The sequence below is a fragment of the Bos indicus x Bos taurus genome, chromosome 29 (assembly GCF_003369695.1).
Source record: "Bos indicus x Bos taurus breed Angus x Brahman F1 hybrid chromosome 29, Bos_hybrid_MaternalHap_v2.0, whole genome shotgun sequence".
Classification (NCBI taxonomy): domain Eukaryota; kingdom Metazoa; phylum Chordata; class Mammalia; order Artiodactyla; family Bovidae; genus Bos; species Bos indicus x Bos taurus.
Window position 1 is genome coordinate 13,974,676 of NC_040104.1, and position 24,628 is coordinate 13,999,303.

The window sequence follows — 24,628 nt, forward strand, 5'->3', positions numbered from 1 at the left end:
TAATTAACGACATCTCTCCCAAGGTGGGTGGTGAGAAACCTGCTTAAACTGAGACCTCACTCCCCGTTAGATGAAAAGAAAACACCTACAAAAATAGGCTCTCAGCTGATGTCGCGGGTTAAGAGGCAATGAAAGTGTCACAGAGCTCCTGAGACTTGAAATCTCTCTCTACTCACCCCTCTGAAGCTGCCATCAGCACATCAGGCCAGGGACCACCGTTCTGTTGGGTTCCAGGGGCCACCTGGCCCATGCCCCTAAGTATGTGCCACCCAAAAAGAGACTCTATTTTCCTTGTGAATGAATGTGAATGAATCAGTCACCTTGCTGTAAACCCTGATGCACGTGTGTCAGGGACAGGCAGGTGGAAAAGATTCAAAGACATGATCCCCTGTATCCAGGAGCTTACCAGATACCCACCAGGGGAATGGCCGCCTGGGACACAGGAAATACCCAAACATCAACAAGGCATAATATGAGGGGCTGCACAGCCTTCTCAGAGAAGGCAATGGCACCCCACTCCAGTACTCTTGCCTGGAAAATCCCATGGGTAGAGGAGCCTGGTAGGCTTCAGTCCATGGGATCGCTAAAAGTTGAACACGACTGAGCGACTTCATTTTCACTTTTCATTTTCATGCATTGGAGAAGGAAATGGAAACCCACTCCAGTATTCTTGCCTGGAGAATCCCAGGGATGGCGGAGCCTGGTGGGCTGCCGTCTATGGAGTCGCACAGAGTTGGACACGACGGAAGTGACTTAGTAGCAGCAGCAGTAGCACAGCCTTCTGCAGTTTATGGAGTCCTCATGTGTATGGGAACCAAGGACCCTTATAACAGCCCCTGAGGTCAGTGTTAATCAGCCCATTTTGCAGGCCAGTAAACTGAGGGCCAGGGCTTCCCTGGTGGCTCAGTCAGTAAGAATCCACCTGCAATGCAGGAGACCCAGGTTCAATCCCTTTGTCCGGAAGATCCCATGGAGGAGGGCATGGCAACCCACTTCAGTATTCTTGCCTGGATAATCCCATGGACAGAGGAGCCTGGCGAGCTACAGTCCATGGTGTCGCAAGAGTCAGACACAACTTAGTGACTAAGCCATCACCAAACTGAGGGTCAGAAATTGTGCAGTCAAATGGCCCAGGCCATGGGCCTTGAAATTGGACATAATTGTCAGAGATGTTAAAACAAAAGTTTCAGCTGAGTTCAGATACTGGAGTGAGCTGTGCCACAGATGACCCGGTAGAACTTGTCAAAAAGCAGGTGGTCGTGAACCTCCTGGGTGACTTTGCCACCTTTGCCTATATGGCTGGGAATGGAGACTGAGAGTGGATTTTGGAGAGATTATTTAGAGTGATCTGAGTCTAAATACAGGAAGGGAAGTTTTTCTGTTCACCTTGAGACAAAAGGAAGGGGCTGGCTTTATGGACACTTGGAGAAATTGATATGCCGTCCTGCATTTTGGACCTCCTGTGATTCTGAGTTGAGGGAGAGGTTTTGGGGAGAGATACACAGGAGAGAGAACCACGCCCCCCCCCCCCCCCCCAGTGATGAGGGGGCACATCCAGAGACCTGGTAAAACACCTCTGCAGAGAAACCAGCTCAAACACTGCCAGCCTCAAAGGAGGGCGGTGGGTGCTTGCAAGAGCAGCAGCTAGTTCCCCTGTCCCTTCAAATCCTCCCTCTGTCATCTGGCCCTGGAGAAACTGCAGTCAACTAGCTGGGGGGAGGGGAAGCTGGTGGGAAAGCGAGTGGGGGGGTCCTCCAGGTCCTCTTCTCACCTGCCGTGTGCTGGGCTGAGAATCCTGGTGCGCTAAACCTCCTTGTGACCTAACAGATCAGACCCTCCAGTGACCAAATCGGGGCTGTTTGCCTCATGTGAGAGCAGCTAGAAGAGCACAGTGACCATCCCAGTTTCGATCTCACATAGTTGCTGTGAGTTTTAAAAGAAACAGTGCCTGCCTCGCACCCAGCACAGTGCCTGGCATGTAGGGGGCAACCAGTGCTTCTAGTCTCTGTTGCTGGTAACATCCGTATGAAGTAGGTACTATTACCATTTTGCCAATGAAGAAATTGAGCTCAGAGATGTTAAGTGATAATAATCACCGTCCAGTGAATTATTCTTTGTGAGCCTCAGTTTCTCCATCTGTAAAATGGGTCCCTAAAAATCCCTTTTGGTGCTCAAGCCCTGCTCCTGTGGAACCTGGGGTGAGGTGAACTGTCCTCTCCCTGCGGGCTTCTCTCCAGGACCTTCATGGGCAGGCAAAGACACAAATAACTCCGGAGAGAGGGCTTATTACCTGTTGTTTTAAACATAAGCAAGGTGACCTGCCCAGGGTCACATGGTCAAGATAAGGGATGGAGCTGGAATGTAAACCTAGGTCTTCTCACTCGACCTCCTGCTCTTTCCCAGTTCCCTGAGGCCCCTCCGATGTGGGGGCCACACTGTCGGGACACAGAGCTGCACAGAGAGCCCAAGGACACTGACTCCACTGGCTTCCGTCCCCAGAGCCAAGGTGCCCTGGTCCTACGCTGATTCATGGACCCACCACCTCTGACTGGGCCAACTCCACCTCTCAGCTGCCTGGACTTGTGAGTGTCTCTGAGCATCAACTTTACTCACGAGGCGCCAGAAGCAGTTTTGTTCATTCACAGTGACAGCAGCTGGGAAGGGGAGGTGTTACCAGCTGGAGGAGAGAGGCTCGTGATGAAAGGCAAAGAGCACATCTGGAAGGGGGGGCGCTGCACATCTGGGAGGGGGTAGATTTGCCGAGTGGCTGAGATCTCAGGCCCCAGGGGGAAGAATCCAGTCTACCCTTCTGCCTGCTCTATCAGCTGCAGGCCCTGGGGCAAGTTACCTAACCTCTTTGGGTCTCAGTTTCCCCATCTGTCAAGTGGGTGACTGTGATGTTGGTGGGAGGTGCTCGAGTCTTCCAAGGATGCCCCATCTACTCCCACCCCACCCCACACCGTGCGGCCTCCTGGCCCCACCTCTGTGTCGAACGGGTATAAATTGGTCCCTTCTCTCTAACTCTGAGCCTGTGGTGTCAGGCTGGCAGGAAGCTACTGGGCTTCTCCAATCCCAGCCCATTCAGGACGGGTCAGGCCTGCTCTGCTGTCCCAGAGATGATGCTGTCAGATGCACACACGTGTTGGAGGAGGGCAGGCCTCCCCCCACCCCTACTGCCTGGCCCCTCTGAAGGTTTCCACTATGCTCTGCTGCCTGCTCTGCATCAAGAGCCTGGAGGACAGCCCCTTCCCCTTGCTGGGCCTCTGTTTCCTCATCTGTAAAAGAGAGGCGAGATAATATTTGCCCCTAAGCCCCTTGCCAGCTCAGGATCTGCCAGGTCCTTCTCTTTCCTTGGAGAAGGGAGGGACAGGGTTGGGATCACCTTTCAGCCTGCCTGAGGGGAGGAGTGGGGGTTGGGGTAAGGAGGGAGAGGGTGGGGAAAGGAAGGGGAGGGTGGGGGAGAGTGGTGAAAGCTGAGAGGAGGATTCCGGTTCCCTGAGATGACGGTTGGGGGCCCAAGGTCTCTCGATACCCGAGTCTTCTCAGTGACTGGCTTTGAGGAGAGAAGACCCATGCCCTTTCTTTAGCCCAACACCTGGCCATGGTCCTGAGCTGAGGGTCCCCATCAAAGGGAGGCCAGGAATTCAGAGGCCTGGGAGCTGTCCTGCCCACTTAGTGCCGGGTGGGGAAAGACCAGGGTCACCACCGTCTCTGCTCAGTGGTCTCCTTCTCTCTACTTGCCTGGCGTTTGGCATGCCACTGCCCCGGGTCCTCCGTCACACCTCATGTCTCCTGTCTCGTCCCAGGTTCCCTGTCTCGTCCCAAGTCCCTTGTCTCACCCCAGGTTCCCGGTCTCGTCCCAGGTCCCCTATCTTGCCCCAGGTCCCTGTCTCATCCCAGGTCCCCTGTCACACCCCAGGTCCCCTGTCTCGCCCCAGGTCCCCTGTCACACCCCAGGTCCCCTGTCTCGCCCCAGGTCCCCTGTCTCGTCCCAGGTCCCCTATCTTGCCCCAGGTCCCTGTCTCATCCCAGGTCCCCTGTCACACCCCACCTCCCCTGTCACACCTCAGGTCCCCCGACTCGCCCCAGGTCCCTGTCTCGTCCCAGGTCCCCTGTCACACCCCACCTCCCCTGTCTTGCCTCAGGTCCCCTGTCTCGTCCCAGGTCCCTGTCTCGTCCCAGGTCCCCTGTCACACCCCAGGTCCCCTGTCTCGTCCCAGGTCCCCTATCTTGCCCCAGGTCCCTGTCTCGTTCCAGGTCCCCTGTCTCACCCCACCTCCCCTGTCTCACACCTCCCGTGTCTCGCCCCAGGTCCCCGTCTCGCCCCAGGTCCCTGTCTCGCCCCAAGTCCCCAATTCGCCCCAGGTCCCCTGTCACACCCCATGTCCCCTGTCTTGCCCCAGGGACTGGCCTGGGCCTTGCTCCTAGAAGGGCAGGAGTACTCACCCGGCCGTCACCGCCGCCTTGCCCACTGCTGCCTGCTCCCCGCTGCCTCTGCTCTCCGGCTGCCCCTCCTGAGTTCACACATGTTTGTGTGAAAGCCTTGCTATTCGTGTGGGGCTTGGAAATCTTCTGCTGTGAGCTGCCGCCTCTGGGAAGTTCTCAAGTCCCTCCCGGCTCTGCAGCCTCACCCATCCGGCCTGACCACCCAGGGCCCCAGGAAGCTGCTGCTGGGAGCATGGGCTCCTGGGAGCAGGGCCCCTACGGGCATCGGCTCCTTCCCTCAATGTTCAGAGGGGAGACTAGGCCTGGAGGGGCCAGTGGCCTGCTGGGGTCCCACTGTGAGTGTCAGAGCCAGGACCTAGTCCACAGGGGTCCCCATCAGCCTCCACCCTCTTCCTGCTCAGGATGGGGGAAGACTGAGAGTTACCTGGAGGAGGCGGCCTGACTTCTTCCAGCTGAACTTGTCTGACGTTGGCGGAGAGGGGCCAGGTAGTCGGTCCCCCGCTTTCCCATGGCAGAGCACAGAATGTGTGATTGTAGGAGTGAATGTGAGCAGGTATGAGTACATGTGTGTGAGGGCATGGGCACAGGGAATTTGTGTGAGTGTACTTGAGCTTGTGAAAGCGTGTGTGTGTATGAGTGCATGCATGTGAACATGTGTAGGCATGCATAAGTGCCGGTGTGTGAGTGTGGGTATATGTGAGTGTCTGTGAGCATGTGACCATGTGTGCAGGTGTGACTGTGGTGTGTGAGTATGTGGGGGTGTGAACTTGTGTGAGGGTGTTTGAATGTGTTAGCATGTGTGACCGTGAGTGTGCATATCCACAGAGTGGTCGTGAGTGTGCATGTCCACAGAGTGGTATTCGAGTGGTTTGGGTGCAGAGAATTTGTGCACCAGTTTCTAGATTCAAGTTCTCATCAAAATAGCCCCTGTGACCTCTGGGCACAATCAGGGAGATGGTGTCGGGGTGGACTGGAAGGGCAGGGCCCTGGCCGGCTCTCAGCTTAGCCAGGGATAGGACAGTCTGATTGCAGAAATGGGCCTGGTTCTCTTTCCCTCTGTGTATCCACACCTCCTGCAGCTACAACAGGAGTCTAGTTCCCCAAACCCTTGGATCCAGGCTGCCTTGGGTGCAGCGTAAGTGGCCAGTGCCAGCGCTGACCTGAGGCCTCAGGAGGTGCCACCTGCTTCTGTTCTCTTCAGGAAACCAGCACCTGCCCTGCAGCATGTCCTGGCCAGCCTGCTGGAGGATGAGAGCCAAGCCAGCCCAGGAGCAGAGCCAAGCCAGCCCAGCTGTGCCCACAGAGGCCCCAGAGTGTGAGAGAGCACGGCCAAGGTCAGCAGGGCCATCAGCTGACCCTGAGCTGAACACAAACACATGGGTGAGCATAGATCAGAGCAGAAGTCCTGCCCAGACAACCCAGTGACTGGTGAGCAAAAATAAACGCTTATGGAGGAATGCCACAGAGGTTCCATGGTTGATTGTCTTGTGGTCCTTCTCTGGCGATAGGTGAATGAAGACGTCTGTTCTCCTGTGGCAGCCCCCTCATCTCTCACATTAGCAACTCCATAGGCCAGGGACCAAAGAAGCTGTGCTGATCCTTTAAGAACCAGGAGCAGCCAGAAAAATGGAAGCATCCAGACTCCAAGCCCAGCACTAAGCCTCACCCAGTCCTTTCCTACAGCTGGTGACCCGTTTTCCTTCATTATTTGGGCACTGCGTGCAGCCACCATCTCTAGCTGAGTGACTCCTTGTTTTTCCTTCTGGGAATGCTTGATTCTTTCCTGTCATTTACCATTTTCAGAACAATGGGAGTGCCCTAACTCCCTCCACAGGTGATAAAAGATATTTTTTTGTATCCCTATGAAGGTTCATGTTCCAACACATCACAGGCATTGTTGTTGTTATTACTATTTTTGCTATTGTTATTATTCTTGAAGTTCAAATTGTTCCTTTTTAAGGCAGTGGGATCCCCTTCAAACTGGCTTTGTGTCCTTCTGAGATGTCCCTTGTGGAACAGTTTCTGAGTCTCAGCTTCCTCATCTGTAAAACAGGCTTCAAATATCTACCTGTATTATTGTTGGGAGATGAAATATTTGTGTTTCGGGCAGCGGCGGCGGAAGAAAAAAAAAAAAGAAATATTTGTGTTTCATGAAATACAGCTGCTGTATACATGTTACTGATGGTCCTGCCCCTTACCCTCCCAGCTCCCCCTCCCACCCTTTGACTTTTCATATTAGAATGACCTCTGGAACCACACCATAAGGGCTACACAGTGGTCACAGGGCCTTCTGATGATCAGTGACACAAATGTGTCATCCAGGGCTTGTGGCTGGGACACTTCAGGCCATCAGGTATGATGGGATGGGAGTTTCCCACTCTTCACTCTTTTTTTTTTTGCTCCCTCTTCCTTACTGCTAGTAGAAAAAGAGATGCTTGAGCAGAACCACTTATTGCAGTTATGCTAGGAGCAGTTGTCACATTAGCAAGATAGAGGTTGGTTGGTCCCTTGTTGACATATCAATTGGAAGTAACTCTGGAGTAAGGAGCCACTGCCACCTTCCATCATTTTTAAAAGCTTAACTAATTAAATGTTTTATGTATTGATATGGCCGTGCTGGGTCTTTGTCACAGCATGCAGGATCTTTTCATTGCAGCATCCCGGGTCTTTTAGCTGCGGCATATGGGATCCTGACTAAGGGTTGAACCTGGGCCCCGTGTATCAGGAGCTCAGAGTCTTAGCCATTGGACCCTCAGGGATGTCCCACTTTGGGGTCTGCTGTCAGGCTGGAGTCAGGACTCTGGAGGGGGAAGTGAGATGAGGGGACTCCCCAGCAGCTGACTCTCCATGGGCTGAAAGCACGTGCCAGGACACTACTAGTCCATAGGGCACTTTGTGCAAATGGGGAAGGTACCTCTTCATTAAGATAAGGTGTTTTAAGTTAGTGTGTATATACCACTGAGCCACCTGACTAGCTCTCTTTCTCGGGTACGGGTGAGTCACGTTTCCAGAGCCCCAGACAGTAGCACGTGGGTCCATACACTCTTCTACTCATTCACCCATGAGTGCTGAGGCGTCTACACTTCAGCTGCAGCGTCCACACTCTCCACTGCTCCCCTTGCTCCTTGGGGCAACTGTGTCAGAGTCAGAGCTTTGGGGAAGGGACCAAAGTTGGACCTCCAAGAGTTCCGTGACTGAGGCACCAATTTAGAACAGCAGACCCGGAATCAATCCCTGGGTCGGGAAGATCCCCTGGAGAAGAAATAGCAACCCACTGCAATATTCCTGCCTGGAGAATCCCATGGACAGAGGAGCCTGGTGGGCTACAGTCCATGGGGTCACAGAGTCGGACACGACTGAGTGGCTAACACTGAACAGTGCACCTCCACCAGGAGCGACAGTAAAAGTGCACCCTGCACTTCACCAAGGTTAAAGGATGCCGTGTCCCAGGAAATGATTTATGAATTAAAAACAAAGACATCAATAAATGAAAGTGAGGAGTAAAGAAGGGAGAAGGTGACTGTTCATTCCGGACCAGCAACAGTGCTGGGCATGGGCTTCTGTAAGTTTCCGGGAGAAGGAAAGCGTCAACTGAAATGGCTCCTCCTCGTCACTGAAACAGACTGTCTGTTTCTGGGCAAAATCAGCTACATCTTCCTAGGAGGGTACAGGGGGCACCATCGCTGCAGCATTGGTGGGGGAGGTGGGGTTGGCAGAGCTGGTGATAACGTTGACATGGCCAGTGGTACTGTAAGTAGCGTTGAAGGGGCCGGTGGGAGTGTTGGCTGGGTTGGCAATGACTATGGTTGGAACCTCTGTCCTGTTCTGAAAGACAAAAGGATATGAGGCCATCAACTTCCCCTGTGGTCAGTTGCAAAAATGGCCACAAATTCTTCCCCTTCCTGTTGCCATGCCCTTGGGTAGACCTTCCCTCACTGATGCTGGTCTTAGTCATGGAACTTCCCTGGTCAATGGACCAACAGAGAAAATGTGAGAGAAATGTTTGCAAATCCAGGCTTGCTCTCTCGCTGCCCTTTTAAACGCTGAGGCTGCCATGTAAAGAAGACTGGGTGGCCCACTGGGTGATGAGAGAAAAGTAGGCCAGTTGGCGTGTCAACTGGCAGACATTCGATTGAGAGTATTTGAGACAATACAGTTAGCAGGCAACTCACCAACCGACTGTAGACTCACGGCGAGTCCAGCAGAGGTCAGCTGAGCTGGCCCAAACCAGAAGAACTACCCAGCAGACCCAGAGAATCATCAACTACAGAAGCAGCTATGTTTAAGGGGCTAAGTCTGGGGATTGTTTGATATGTAGCAAAAGCTAATGTACAGAGAAATCGGTAGCTAGAAGCAGGATAACAAAATCTAACATGTGCCTTGGATTTGGGACTGGATGGCCAGTGAGGCTGGAGAAGTAGCCAGGAAACTGGCATAACAGGCTAGATGTATAATTACCCACGGTATGTAGTGGTGAAGGACTGTCGCATTTTGGAAGACAGAAAATGCACCTAAAAACTTTTGCCTCTTGCTACGGAGACCAGGGTTTCCTGCACTGCAGGCAGATTCTTTACCATCTGAGCCACTAGGGAAGCCCTGATAAAGAAGATCACCAGGCATTATATGGGAATGTCAGTTGCTTGCTCCTAGCTGCATATGGTAAAGTACCATAAGGAAGAGATCATATAAAGAATGATTCATTTCACAAGTAATATTTAGAGGGGAAAAAAAGAGGGCCTGGGACCTGAAAAATTAGAAAATAAAATTGTCTCTTATTTCCAGGTTCCTCACAGATAAATGACATTTGAAGTAAAAGTAGGCCTGAGAACAAAGATCAAACCAAGATGTTTCTATACAACTCTTTGTTAAGATCTATAAAAGGTTTAAGGCAGTGACTAGCAGACCCTTTCAGCTAGACAAAGAAGCTTCTAAGAATTTTAAGGGCGTGGTCCCACAGAAACTTAATCCCAAAATAGATACTCTAAAAGAGAGAGGAATGTCTGGAACATAATCTCAGGTGTGATTTTTGTCAAACAGTAAGAACCATAATCTGATCAAACATTCTCACTGTTTTAAAGGAAACTGTGTCAGCAAACAGACCATCGTCTTGGATTAACTTGGAGCTGCTCAAACTGCAAAAGGGCCTTTGGGTCCTACTTTCTTCATACAGGAGGCAATCTGAGAGAGCTATTCTTCTTCCTCAAGATGAAAAAGGTGGACCATTTCATATGGAAAATGGGTCACTTCTTATGGAAAAGAAAAAATGTTTTCAAGCGTGGAGCCAAGAGTTCAGAGGATGGAGTCAAGGTTGCAGAGAGCCTAGATGGAAGCACTAGAGAACCGTGATCTGGGCAGACTCTTCCGGGGAGTAGAATTGGCCTTGGCCTCTCATCAAGGCACACTCCCCGGCCCTGGGATGGGCTAATAGCCAGCTGGCCCTAGGATGTCAGGATTGTTACGGAGCCTTGACTGCCCTGTCTTCCTCTTATCAAACAGGAGGGCACATTGAATCCCTGAATCTGGGGTTGGCCAGGTGACTTACTTTGGCCAAAGAGACATTAAAGAATGTGATATGGGCAGGGACTTAAAAGTCTGTGCCTATGGGGCTGGCTGTGTCTCACTGCTCTCGGAATCCAGCTACCCTAAGAAGCTCAGGCTAACCTCCTGGAGGAAGTGATAACACTTGGAGCAGAGATGGACTTATTTGTACGTTGGAATCTTAACCCTCAATCTGATGGTATCCAAAGGTGGGGCCTTTGGGAGGTAATTAGGTCATGAGGGGGCTTCCCAGGTGGCACTGGTGGTAAAGAACCCACCGGCCAATGCAGGAGACACAGGAGACGTGGATTCAATCCCTGGGTCTGGAAGATCCCCTGGAGGAGGGCATGGCAACCCACTCCAGTTTTCTTGCCTGGAGAATCCCATGGACAGAGGAGCTTGGTAAGCTACTATCCATGGGGTTGCAAAGAGTCAGACACAACTGAAGCGACTTAGCACGCTCGCAGGTCATGAGAGGGGAGCGGTCATGAACGGGTTTAGTGCCCTTAGAGAGAGAGATGCCAGAGAGCTCTCCCTATCTTTCTGTAAAATAGGGAAGCTATAATAAGAAGACAGCCATCCGAAAGCTAGGAAGAGAATTCTCACCACAACCTGACCATCCAGGCACCCCGATCTGAGACTCCTAGACTGTGAGAAATAATTATAAGCCATGCAGCCTGTGGTATATTTGTTATAACATTCTGAACCAACTAAGATGTCCTCTCAGGCCCCACTTCTCCCAATGTCCAGTCACCTCTGCTACCTCCAGAACACTCTCTAATTCCTGGAGCAGGGCCCAACACTCACCACAAACTGGTTCCAACATGTAGCCTGGCACCCAAAATGCGAGACCACACAAGTGAGGCAGAACTCCAGCAGGACGAAGGGGAGGAGACCACCGGAAACTGTCTTCACGTCAATCTAGGGGCAGAGAGCAATGGGAAGGGTTTTGTCACAGAGGTGACTGTCCTGTGACCATCCATGCCTGTAGGGCTCATCTTAGGCAAGCACCACATGCCTCAGCTGGAGAGCCCCAGACCCTCTGGCACGTGCTCCATGAGCAGTTGCTATGGGTGCCCCTCTCACACGCCCCCATGGTACGTTTGAGGGCACGACAGCCAGACTTCCAACTACTGGCACCTGCGTTTCTTTGCCTTGGGGCTTTCTCTGGTCCTTGGGGTCCACTTTGCTCTTCATACAACAAGTCTAAAATTCCGGGAGGATTTCAGATCAGTGGTCTATCAATGACTGACAGGGGCTAGTGGATAAATACCCTCGATTCTCACCCCTGGGCTAGGAGGGTGTGACTGAAGCATGTGTCTGCACTGCTTTCCCAGGTGAGTTTTCAGTGTTGGATGAAGTCACCTGGGGGAAGTCCTCTGACAGCTGGACCCAGGCAATCAGAGGTCTTCACCCCTCCCCTTGGAATGCACTTCTACAGTGGGAGTCATTTTTGAGGATGCAGCCTTGAGAGTAGGTGGTGTTAAGACCATCTGGACTGGATGCAATTGCATTTGTAGGATTCTGATGGGCAGTGCAGAGGTCAACTCATCTTGCAGCGGCCCAAGACAAGCCTCATACATCAGTTCCTTGTCTTATTAGACGTGCCACCTGCCAGTCTGGCATGGCTGCCTCTTTGGTCAGTCTCCCCCTGCCCTCCAGGGGTGGGGACTGGTTTAGGAACCAACACTCAGGGTAAGTGGCTTGATTACATCATATCTTTACTGGTCCCTTCTCTTCCCCACCCCATTTCTCATCACCCTGCTGGCATCTGCTTCCTCCCCCAAATAAGCTGCTTGTCTCAAAGTCAGTTCTGGGACTTCCCTGGTGGTCCAGTGGTAAAGAATCTGCCTGCCAATGCAGGGGACATGGGTTTGATCCCAGGTCTGGGAAGATTCCACAGGCTTCGGGGTAACTAAGCCCGTGTGCCACAACTACCGAGCTTGCCCTCTAGAGCCCACGTGCCACAACTATCAAAGCCCTTGAGCCCTAGAACCTGTGCTCTGCAGCAAGAGAAGTCACTGCGATGAGCAGTCCACGCTCTGCAACTAGAGAGTAGCCCCTGCTGACTGCAATTAGAGAAAACCTGCACAGAGCAATGAGACCCAGTGCAGCCACAAAAAAAAAGTCAGCTATGGGAGGAACCCAAAGTGAGACCCACCTCACAAGAACCCTGGCACATGTGTGGCATTTGATGCCCCCAGGAGTAGTTTTCAATCAGTGATGGTGGGAATTGGTGGGCGAGTACCGCAGGCCCCTACCCAGGACAGGATGTAACTCTGAGGCAGTGTCCTCTCTGTCTGCTAGAGTCCCAGCAGGATTAAGCTCCGGCAGTGACTTGCTTGGTGACACCCTTTATCTGTGCCTTCCTTTCCTTGTTCATCTTATTCTCTCCCCTACCAGTATTTCCTAAGGGAACTTCTGAAATAAATGACTTGCTCCTGAATCCCGGATCCAGCATCTGCTTCTGGGGGCCCCAGATAAGAGGAGAACCTGGGGACAGCACCTTCTGTTCTTGCCACCAGCTGTCCCTCCCTCAACAGCTTCCTGGGGGCAGGTGGCCTTGAGGTCTGACTGTGGCTACTGCCCCACCTGCCTGCCTTGGCGTTTGCTGCCTCCAAGCAGGAACAGAACAGGTATAAGGAGGGGCCACCTGGCTCCAGCTATCTGAATCTCAGATAAAATGGGATCTATCTCACCTGCCTCAGAAGTCAGGGGTTTTGGTGAGGGTTACGCATTTTAGGATGCTTTCGAACTGTGGTGCTGGAGAAGACTCTTGAGGGTCCCTTGGGTAGCAAGGAGATCAAACCCGTTAATCCTAAAGGAAGTCAACCCTGAATATTCATTGGAAGGACTGATGCTGAAGCTGAAGCTCCAATACTTTAGCCACCTGATGCAAAGAGCTGACTCACTGGAGAAGACCATGATCCTGCGAAGGACTGAGGACAGGAGGAGAAGGGGATGACAGAGGGTGAGCTGGTTGGATGGCATCACCAACTCAATGGACGTGAGTTTGAACAAGCTCCAAGAGATAGTGAAGGATGGGAAAGCCTGGCGTGCTGCAGTCCATGGGGTTGCAAAGAGTAGGACATGTCTGAGCGACTGAACAACAACAAATAACACATTTTAGGACTAGGGCTGTCATACGAGGGTGGAATTTGGCTGTGATTCCTTCCTGCTTTGGAACAACCTCATAAACAAGCCTCCCCGATCTTTCGGAAGCCTGGGATGCTCGTAGCCTGGATCCTCACCGCCGGGTTACGGATCAGATCCACAAGAAGAAGCAAGACCCCAGCCAGGGAAACGATAGCGCTGACCACGTTCATGCCGACGCTGCCATGCACCTGGAAGAGGCAGGGGGAGAGGCACCGGTGAGTCGAGTCTGAAGCCGGGCTTGTGGGGACTCCTCAGGGAGCAGGAGGAAAGGGGAGCCTGGGCAGGAAAGAGGTGGGTTGTGGAGAAACCAGCTTATCCTAAACTCACTGAGGTGAGATTATTCTTTATTCAATAGGCAGAGTCCACCTGGGCCAGGGGCTGTAGCTGTATTTGTTTGGGGAAATACCTCCAAAAGTAGCTGCCAGTGCAGGAAATGACATTCAAAAGCCAGATTGGGAGGAGAGGTGGCAAGGATGCGGAGCTGCTCTGTGGAAGAAATGAGCAGGGATGGGGGTGATGGTGGCAGGGGGCATGAATTGGGATTAGAGGATTGCCTTGAGAGAAGGGAGAGGAACGTTTCAGTCCTGCTGGAGGGAGCTGGAGTCTGGGCTGGCAGGATTGGCTAGGGAGGGTTTTCAGAACCAGAAAGTCTAGTACTCCATTTTAAGGGATCTTCTGCCCAGTGTCGGGATGCTGAAATCCTCCAATCACTCACAATGTCCCCTGCTCAACTGCCTCCCCTGGAAGGTGGCTCATGGGGATGGAGATGGGGAGGGAAGGACTGTGTCCACCTGTGGGCGGAGGCTGGGAAGGCTGGCAAGCAGAGTAGAGATGGAAGTAGACACTTCATCTGGAAGTCAATCATCAGAACCAGGGGGGACTGGGAGCCCCCCAGGAATTGGTAGGCATCTTGGAGAGGTCATTGGATTTCCCAGAAGATGTAGGACAAGAGTTCGATCCACTTTTGTTCGTCGATTAAGGAGCACTGTGAGCTCGGCTGAAGTTGGGGGGCCTGGGAAAGGGGCTCTTATCCTGTTGAAGGGGATGGAGTAAGGCAGACTGAGGGGCAGCAGACATTTGCCTTGCAGAGAAAGGACTGGTCACTGGAAACCCTCCACGGGACAACCCAGCCCCCTAGCTAACCCACGGCTTTCCCATTGAAAAGGCAGAAGAGACAAGAAGCCCTTTGGAGAACATGGAGAGGGGCAGGAAGGACCTGGAGCCAGGGATGAGAGGAGGGCCCTTAGAAGCTCTACATTTATCCCTAAGCTTCTTAAAGGCCTCAACAAAAATGAAACATTCATAGGTGTATCTCTGGCTGTCGAGACAAAGGATGACATTCTGACGGTGCAAGGGAATTCTGGGTCCTGTGTCCTATGGTTTGAACTCTGAACTGTTCAAGGCACACACTCCCCTCATTTTTATAGGTCTAGCCAAAGGGGAGGGCAGGAGGTGCCTTACAGAGGTGGCTGAAATGTGCACACATTTCCACTTGGTCTCTACCTGACCTTCTGTTTAATTCAGAGCACCCCAAGGTCATGGTGCTGTGACTACTTGGCCATTTGCCAAAATGCCAAGTGTTTGAGTAATTAAATGCAATAGGTGAAGGCACAGTGGTGGGATCAGAGGGCTCTGGGTTTAAACCCCAGCTTGGCCACATTCCTGCTGTGTGATCTTAAGTCCAGTCACCCGACCTTTCTGTGACTCGGTTTCCTCTTCTACAGAATGAGGATCACAGAACTTTGTAGGCATGTGGGGACTGAATGAAGTAAGGTATGTAAGAGCGCTGAACCCTGGGGCCAGGACCAGGCCACTCTGGGAGGCTACTTGGAGGCCCCTGGAGAGTCACATTCTAACATTCTAACATTGAAGGATGATGAAAGATGGAATTACAACTCACCATGCAAGAACTGCGGTCCTTTTCAGCCTCCACTGAGAGCGATCCAGAGATGATAAACTACGCAGACAGAAAGGAGTAAGAGCAGTTGTACAGTGTGTTGAAAAGACCACAGTCCATTCAGAGGTGTAGCTCTGAGTCTTCAAGGCCTACATGCCTTGTTTCTTAAGATGGGCATGTCTGTTTACCTCAACATTTTCACCATCCCAGTGGTTAGATGCCACAATTCCCGAACTCCTCTGTGTCTAGGTTAAAATCTTTTCCCCTAAAAGCCTAAATTTTGTTTCAGGATACTAGACATCTTATTTCTGTGCCTGGTCCCCATTGGGCCCACTGCCTGGGCACAGGCATCGCCCAAACTCATGGATCATCTGGCCTCCCGCCACTCTATTCTCGACTGTGATCTTGGAAAAGCAGGGACAGGGTAGTAGGGTGAGCAGAGCCTTGGGGCTGGGAGACGGGAGACCTAGGCTTCTGCTCCACTCTTGCTCCTAACTCACCTTGCTGTGACCCTAGGCAAGTTGCTGCTCCAGCCTGGGGGTCCTAACTGGCCCTAGATGCTGCGAGGCAGGTGATGGATGTGTGAACCCAGAGGCAGGAAGAATTTGGTCCAGTTATGAGAGCCCTGAATTGAGGGGGCCTGGGCTCCATCAGGACTTTCTTCCAACCCTTCCTGGCTGTGAGCCTGTAGTCATCTTGCCTAATCTCTCTGAACCCCAGTCTTCTCATCTGGCAAATGGACGTGAACAAACAAACCCTGCTCTTTCTATCTACAAGAGGGTCATGTGATTCTGTAGTTGTTTGGTTGCTAAGTAGTGTCTGATTCTTTGCGACCTCATAGACTGCAGCGTGGCTCCCCTGTCCTTCACTCTCTCCTGGAGTTTGCTCAAGTTCCATATCCATTGAGTCAATGATGCTGTCTAACCATCTCATCCTCTGCTGCCCCTTCTCCATTTGCCTTCAATCTTTCCCAGCAACAGGGCATGGGAGAATAAGGGTGGGGTTATACATGATTTACATATTTACATTTACACCAAATGACAACCCCGAGAGGGTGGAATAATTAAAGCACGTGATTGGCTTGTGAATAGCTGAAAGTTCCTTAGAGGCAGGGGGCGAGTTGCTGGAGCACGGGGGGGTCCGGGCCGGGTCCTTAATCCTGTCCTGCACCTACAGTCTTAGGTGGCTGGCTCTGGGCTCCCAGAGCCCTATTATTGGGAGTGCATTCCAGGCTCTTTCTTCTTTCACTCCCCCATCCCGGTCTGGTAACTCAGAACCCAGAAGGAAGCCACAGGGCCTTGTACTCACGAATATTCCTCCCCAGACCAGGTACCCTGATATTGCGGAATAAGAATATTGACGATACAGTGAAGGATTGATGGCAGTGAAGATGTGAGTCAGGCCGATGAGAATCTGGATGGCCTGCAGGGAGGACAAGGCATCGTGAGAAAGAGCAGAGCTGGGGGCCTGTGGGACTGTAGCTCCCTCGGTAGCCCAGACTGTATCCCAGAATCCCTGAGCATGACTGCTCTTAGGGCATAAATCTCTTGGGGTGGAGTCATGTCAAGGTATTGTTTTGAAGCTCCACAGATGATGCCAACGTACACTCAGAATTGAGAGCCATGGACATAAACGGAAGATGGAGGGGTGGGGGATAGAACAGATCAGGATGGCTTTCCCTCTGGACTCTGCACCTGCAGGCTTGCAGAGAAGATGCCTGGGCGGGGGCTTTGGCAGCATACCAGACAGGCTTGAATCCTGGCTCTGGCGTGGCCTCAGGCAAGCACCCTCCCTATGTCTCTCCCTAAGACTGGGATGACCGTATCTGGCTTGCGGGGTTGCTGTAGACGGGGGTCCTCAACATCCAGAATCTAATGCCTAATGATCTGAGGTGGAGCTGATGTAACAATAACAGAAATCAAGAGTACAATAAACATAATGCTCTTGAAATATAATGCTCATCCTGAAACCATTCCCCCCACCCTGCTGCTGCTGCTGCTGCTGCTGCTAAGTCGCTTCAGTCGTGTCCGACTCTGTGGGACCCCATAGACGGCAGCCCACCAGGTTCCTCTGTCCATGGGATTTTCCAGGCAAGAGTACTGGAGTGGGCTGCCATTGCTTTCTACATTCCCCCTACCCCGCCTGCGGAAAAACTGTCTTTCAGGAAACCGGTCCCTGGTGCCAAAAAAGGTTAGGAACCACTGGTTGCAGAGATTAGAAAGAGGGCCCTATGGAGACTTCCCTGGCAATACAGTGGTTAAGACTCTGCCTTCCAATGCAGGGGGCACGGGTTCAATCCCTGGTTAGGGAACTAAGATCCCATGGGTCACAAGGCATGGCCACATTTTGTTCTTTTTTCTTTTAAGTGCCCATAAAGCTTATAGATAGGTCCTGCCACTTGGGAGGTGTTTGCAAGCCCTCCACCCACACCTTTCCTAGGCCCCACCCCTGTGTATTCCCTGCTGTGGGATCCTCAGTGCCTGCAAGCCTGTGCTGTTCCTCCTTCCCACCTGCTTTTCTTCCACTTCTGTCTGAAAGGTATTGGCTTCACCCTCATCCTACTGAAATCCCATCTTTCTTTCAACGACCAAATACATCCTTTTACTGACAGCCCCACATTCAGGACAAAATACCTCCTGTTTGGGGATCCTGCAGCACTTGCTATACCTGAAAATTTAAGGTGACATTTGACTTCTTCAGGCCTCAGGTTGCTCAGGAGTCAAGTGATCAGTGTTGAACAGATGTGTCAGCTCTCATGCTCAATGAGTCTAGAGCTTAGTGTACAGATCTGGGTTTCATGTCCACTGCTTCATCAAATAACATGCTTGATCTCATCTGTGTGCCCACTTTATCTTAAGATAAAGGCATAGCTTCTCCCAAATGAACTGTAGTTCACTAAAGGGAGTCCATGTTTTTGACCTTTCTCTATGTTTGATCAGGTTCCCTGGCATTTGCTCTAACTTAAAATAATTCTTTTGAAAGACTTTAAAGTAATTGGAACCCAAAGTTAACAAGCATTTGTCCAGTATTAATAAGGAAAATAATCATAACATGAACTTATAACTACTATGAAATATCATATAATATCTTCACCTATTGAAGGTTTTCCACACACATTTATAATCTCATTTCCTGCCTGTGACCAGTATTTCTATTCCTAATACTGTTGTTCAAAGAAAACTTCCCATACTGAGGTTTGGGGAAGTCATTCTGGTTTATACACATTATGCTAACTAAAACAGCCTGTTTGTGGCCTATCAAACCTCCACTGTACATTTGCTTTAATTATTAAAGAAAAGGGCATATTGACCAGAAGTAAAGAATGTCTACGTTAAATAAATGTTAGGAATTTCTCTGCTGGTCCAGAGCTTACGGCTTTACGCTTTCCTTGATGAGAGTGAGTTCAATCCCTGGTCAAGGACTAAGACCCTGAGAGCTATGCACCTTGATCCCCCTAAAAAAATTCACCCGGGAAATTTGGGGACTTCTGTGGTGGTCTAGTAGCTAAGACTCTGTGCTCCCAATGCAAGGAGCCATCTGATCCCTTGTCAGGGAACTAGATACCACATGCCACAACTAAAAAAAAGATCTAACAAGCTGCAACTGAGACCTGGCACAGTCCAAAAAAAAAGACAGAGATGAAATGCCTCCCTTCCTGGGATGCCAACGCTGGGGCTCCTTCAGTGATAAGCCTCCCTTCCCAGGTGCATTGGCTCAGATGGTAAAGAATCTGCCTGCCAATGCAGGACATGTGGGTTAGATCCCTGGGTCCAGAAGATCTGCTAGAGAAAGGAATGGCAACCCATGCCAGTATTCTTGCCTGGAGATTCCATGGACAGAGGAGCCTGGCAGGCTACAGTCCATAAGGTTGTAAAGAGTCAGACACGACTGAGAAGCTAACACTTACCCCCAGGTGCGAAGGCCACACTGACTCCCTGTGTACATGTTGATCTGTTTTTTTGTTTTTTGAAACCTTAAAGAATTGTACACTAGATCCAATGAGATATAAAACTGTGCTAGCCACCCTACTTCTCCAGAGCAGTTTCTCAGAGTTATCTGAGAGGCTGTCTTCTGGGCTACACACTTCAGTTTGGCTCAAATAAAACCTGTTTCTATTCCTATTATAGATTGCTTATTTTTACTGGCAGTGTTTTATAGAAGTTAATCCAAGATTTGATTTGGATAAGTTTTGGAGGCAAACAATCCCCTGCTCTTGGCACAGTACACTGGGTTGTCTGTCCCTGAAGGATCGACAGACAGAGGTAGGCTGGGGTGTGTGTGAGCCTGTCCTATTCTGCCCCCAGCAGGTGGTTGGGTCCTCTCAGGAGAGCTGGCCAGTTTGTACTCTTCAAGCACCAGGACAATTTATGCATGTCCTGTGGCAATTACCAGAAGGTACTGTAGTTACAACAGCCCCTCTGAGGTCATCAAGGATGGTTTCTGGATGAAAATAAGGGAGAGACTGGCCTCTGTGGGGTCGTCCTGACCCAACCTCCAGAAGCTGCCACCTACCTTCGTGTCCTCTGCCCTCTAAATCCATTCCCTTCCTTATCCAAGTGCACTCACTACAGCCGGGCTCATGAAGGGACCCAAACTGGAGAGAAATAGAGATCACACTCACCCCTAGTGTCCTGACCTCGTCCTTTATGAATTTCTTGGGATCGAACGTAAAAGATGATCCAAATGGCATGTTCCATTGGAACTGGTTGGAGGTATACATCGGCCCAGGGGCACATGTGGGGGGATTCTGAGGGCCTCCAGGCTGGGTTTGGAGGTCTGTGGTTCCCAGTGAGTACTGGATCTCCCCAGGTGGGGTCTGCAAACTGGCCACTGCTGTCGGATGCTGAAGCGCAGTGGGCGGACCCTGTGTGGCATTCACTTCCGCTGGATTCTGGATCACCACGCGTGGCGTCTGTAAGTTCGCTCTTCCTGCATCACTCTCGGTCACTCTGGATGTTAAGTAAGTGGCCATGCCCACAGGCTGCCCCTTGCTCCCAGGAGCCACAGGATTCCTGGCTTGGATCATGTACACATTACCTGGTGCCGTAACACCAGGCACAGTGTTGGCTCCAACTCCCTGCTCCATCATGATGCTCAAGTGCTGCAAAACAGGTAAGAAGGTGCATTTTCCCTCCTCTGAGAAAATTAATATGTGCTGCATCTGACCCCATCCTTATCTTTAGCTTCTTCATTAAAATAAAAATCACCAAAAATAAAAACATCGAAATCATCTAGCATGATATTATACAGAATGATCTTCTTCCCTTCCTTGTAGTCTGTGTTCTTTGGGACATGTTGGTTTTTGGTTTTTGTTTTTTGGGGGGTTTGGATTTGCAAGACTAGGTTACCTGGGGCCCCTTATCCCTGTAGACTATTGTTTTCAGCTGAGGCAGTGGCTTTGTTTACAATCCTGAGGTCAATGTTTCAATCTGCCTGCCTTAAGTATCTGAGAGATTGGATGTGACCTCGCCATCCTCTCCCCTGCCCTGGCCACAGCTGACAGCCTAGGGGTGGACAAGGGACCCCAGCTGGGCCTAGAACTTTCCAATCTTGGGAATGTGGAATTGGACCCAAGAACCATTTCAGATTGAGGGGGTTATGCAGAGCTGGAGAGTGTCACAATTGTGTCATGTGTAGGGTAGTAGAGAAAATCAGTTAGAATGAAAAGAATGAAGCTGATATTATAGCAGGGCTGAGGGGTGGGGAGAAATAGATGAAGAAGCAGGTGGTGGGAGAGGGACAGAAATAGAGAGACAAAGAGAAGGAAACACCTTGGATCCTGGTGATTTTTTACTTTTTATCCAGGTTCTCATTATCCCCAGCTGTACTCTCAGCCCTTTAAAATCTGTAGCTAGTTTATAACTAGTTATGGGTTTAATCTAATGAAGCTAATTTGTGTATGACTTTTCCCTAGTGGCTTAGACAGTAAAGAATCTGCCTGCAATGCAGGAGACCCGGTTCAGTCCCTGGGTTGGGAAGATCCCCTGAGGAAGGGAATGGCTTACCCACTCCAGTATTCTTATCTGGAAAATTCCATGGACAGAGGAGCCTGGTGGGCTATAGTCCTTGGGGTTGCAAAGAGTCAGATATGACTGAGCAACTAACACTTTCGCTTCACTTTTCAACATTAATTGGTTTTGGAGCAGAAAACTGGACTATCTCTTGCTACCTGTCTTCCCAGGACGACCATGGACAGTCATCCTTTACATCTCATGAGTCATGTCCCAGTTGGTATTGTGGTTAGGACCATGTAGGAGTTTTGCTTATTTCTATTTATCTGGGTTTAAACCATTATGGGCCAAGGTACTGGGTATTATGATAGTGGCCACACCCTTAACAGCATGTAGTTACAACTGAGTCCTGAGCATTAGCAACGGTTGTGAAGGGAAGGGCTTGAAGTGAAACTTGGATCTCATCATGATTTGACCCCTGATAAGCTGAGTGCGTGCTGAGTCTCTTCAGTCATTTCTGACTCTTTGCAACTCTATGGACTGTAGCCTGTCAGGCTCCTCTGTCCATAGGATTCTCTAGGCAAGAATACTGGAGTGGGTTGCCATGCTCTCCTCCAAGGGAATCTTCCTGACCCAAGGATCAAACCCATGTCTCTTATGTCTCCTGCATTGGCAGGCAGGTTCTTTACCACTAGCACCACCTGGGAAGCCCCGATAAGCTGAGAGGCTTGGAGAATTTCTTCATTATCTATGCTCATGAGCAAGAGCCACCACACCATGGGTGGCAGCAGATAAGTAGCTTCAGATTCTGAAGACACAGCTGGAAAGGTTTCCCATTCAGGTGAGAGAAAAGGTCCCTTGTATCATTAATGTTGATATTAACTGTTAAGTGCTGCAGCTGCTGATCTTGTCTCTCCCCCTAAATGATACACTCCCTGCTGGCAGGAAACTGAATTCTACAGTTCCTCGATTCCAGATAGCATGACTGACTCAATGGGCATAAATTGAGCCAACTGGGAGACAGGGGAGGACAGAGGAGCCTAGCTACTAGGATTGCAATGAGTCACACATGACTGAACAAAAACAATAGATTCCAGAAGTCTGCTATCAGGGAGTTTTCTGCCCAATAGGAAGTGCCTCTAAGTCGCACTTACAAAATGAATTCCATCACATCCCAGCCCACCATGATCCTAATTGCTTCCAGAGGGAGAGAAACACTCAGACCTATCAATGACCAACCTGGGTTTGGCTGGCTAATTAATTGGCACTATTTAATATTAATAAGCTAAAAAATAAACGGAAAGGCAAGACAGCATCAGGGCTAAGAATTCAGACATCCTTGGGTCCTTTCCCAGTTTCTTCATTTACTAGTTACATGACCTTGATCAAGTTGCATGAGTTCTTTAGGCTTCAGTTTCCTTATCTCTGACAGGTAGATCATAATAACATCTTTCTCAGAGGGTGTTGTCAGGATTAAGTGAGAAACTTTCCCACACAGAGCCTGGCACAGAGGACATACTTAGCATCTGTGTGTTGATGAGTAGACACCATCCTCAGTCTTCCCTGATGGTTCAGCAGTAAAGAATACACCTGCAATGCAGGAGACTCAGATTTGATTCTTGGGTTGGGAAGATCCCCTGGAGGAGGAAATGGCAACCCACTCCATTCTTGTCTGGAAAATCCCATAGACAGAGGAGCCTGACAGGCTATAGTTCATGGGCTTGTAAGAGTCGGACATGACTTAGTGATTTAAACCACCATACCACCACCAGAGACCATTCTTGGAGAAGGGCCTTTGTTTTGAACATTTTTCTTAATTGATCTCAAATTCATTTCTGGTACCTACAGCCATGGATCTAAAGTGTGGTCTCTGGACAGGTGAGACTTTCACTTGGGAACTTATTAGAAATGTAGATTCTCTGTCCTCTGCCTCAGTTCAGTTCAGTCAGTTCAGTCACTCAGTCGGGTCCAGCTCTTTGTGACTCCCATGGACTACAGCACGCTAGGCTCCCCTGTCCATCACCAACTCCCAGAGCCTGCTCAAACTCATGTCCATTGAGTTGTTGAAGCCATCCAACCATCTCATTTTCTGTCATCCCCTTCTCTTCCTGCCTTCAATCTTTCCCAGCATCAGGGTCTTTTCCAGTGAGTCAGCTCCTCACATCAGGTGGCCAAAGCATTGGAGCTTCAGCTTCAGCATCAGTCCTTCCAATGAATATTCAAGACTGATTTCCTTTAGGATTGGCTGGTTTGGTCTTGCAGTCCAAGGGACTCTTGAGAGTCTTCTTCAACACCACAGTTCAAAAGCATCAGTTCTTCGGTGCTCAGCTTTCTTTATGGTCCAACTCTCACATCCATACATGACTACTGGTCCTCTGCCTAGACCTACTAAATAAGAAGGGCTTCCCTGGTGACTCAGACGGTAAAGCGTCTGTCTGCAATTTGGGAGACCCGCGCTGGATCCCTGGGTCAAGAAGATCCTCTGGAGAAGAAAATGGCAACCCACTCCAGTACTCTTGCCTGGAAAATTCCATGGATGGAGGAGCCTGGTAGGCTACAGTTCATGGGTTCACAAAGAGTCAGACACGACTGAGCAATTTCACTTTCACTAAATAAGAACCCCCCAAGCATGGGGACCAGCTGCCTGTTAAAAAAAATTTTTTTTAATTGTGGTAAAAGATACATAATATAAAACATACTATTTTAACCATTTTAAGCATATTTAATTGTACAGTTCAGTGGCACTAAGTACATTCACATTGGGGTGTACATACACCCCAATATTCATTGCAGCACTTATTACAGTAGCCAGGACATGGAAGCAACCTAAATGTCCATCAACAGCTGAATGGATAAAGCAGATGTAGTACATATATACAACTGAACATTACTCAGCCATAAAAAGAATGAAATTGTGCCATTTGCAGCCATCTGTTTTAACTTACTCTCCAGGTGACTCTGAGGCTGGTGAAGTTTGAGAACCATGGTGGTATATAAATGTCCTACACATCTCCTTCTTGGTTTAATTCGTTTCTCTTGGACCCTAACAGGTAAAAATATAAACTGTATAGAACTCCGAGAAATTCCCCCAATTTTTCTTATTTTAAAATCTAGGGACTTCCGGGTGGTCCAGTGGTTAAGAATCCACCTTGCGATGCAATGACAAAGGTTTGAGTCCTGGTTGGGGAACTAAGATCTCATATGTCCTCGAGCAGCTAAGACAGTGGGCTGTCTGATAATAAGCCAAGTTAATATTAAAAAATAATAATAACTAATTAAAAAAATCTAGCTGGTCTCTCCAGTTCTCCCATAAGAGCAACAGCTTTCACTGGTCTGTCAACTGACAGTTCAGTTACTCGCTGTGTCTCCTCGCTTTTTTTTTTTTTCCTTTTAAAGAGTATTTGTTCTTTTTCTTTTTTCTCTCACTATTCTTGATCCTACCTGCATCCCTGCAAACAGGGAGATGGAGTCTTTGAAAGTGAAATAATTTGCTTGTGGATAAATGGATTTGAGACTTGAATTTATTCTTTCTGACTGCAATCTTCTTTTCACTATTTTTTTTTAAAATTTTTCAAAAAGAATGCTCTCTCTGCCAGGTGACATAGGAGTGGCAGAATATTTGGCAGTGTTAACTGAGATG

General features: G+C 49.9%; 1 protein-coding gene across 1 annotated transcript; it reads right to left on the bottom strand.

The window, feature by feature from the left end:
* Positions 1-7,875: 7,875 nt before the first annotated feature.
* On the bottom strand, positions 7,876-20,132 carry MS4A18 (membrane spanning 4-domains A18). Its single transcript, XM_027532364.1, has 6 exons — positions 19,659-20,132; positions 16,346-16,459; positions 15,041-15,097; positions 13,236-13,328; positions 10,792-10,905; positions 7,876-8,271 (listed from the first exon to the last, which is right to left on the bottom strand). The coding sequence occupies exons 1-6, from the start codon at positions 20,124-20,126 to the stop codon at positions 8,104-8,106; spliced, it is 1,014 nt and encodes a 337-aa protein (XP_027388165.1). The 5' UTR covers positions 20,127-20,132; the 3' UTR covers positions 7,876-8,103.
* Positions 20,133-24,628: the final 4,496 nt, after the last annotated feature.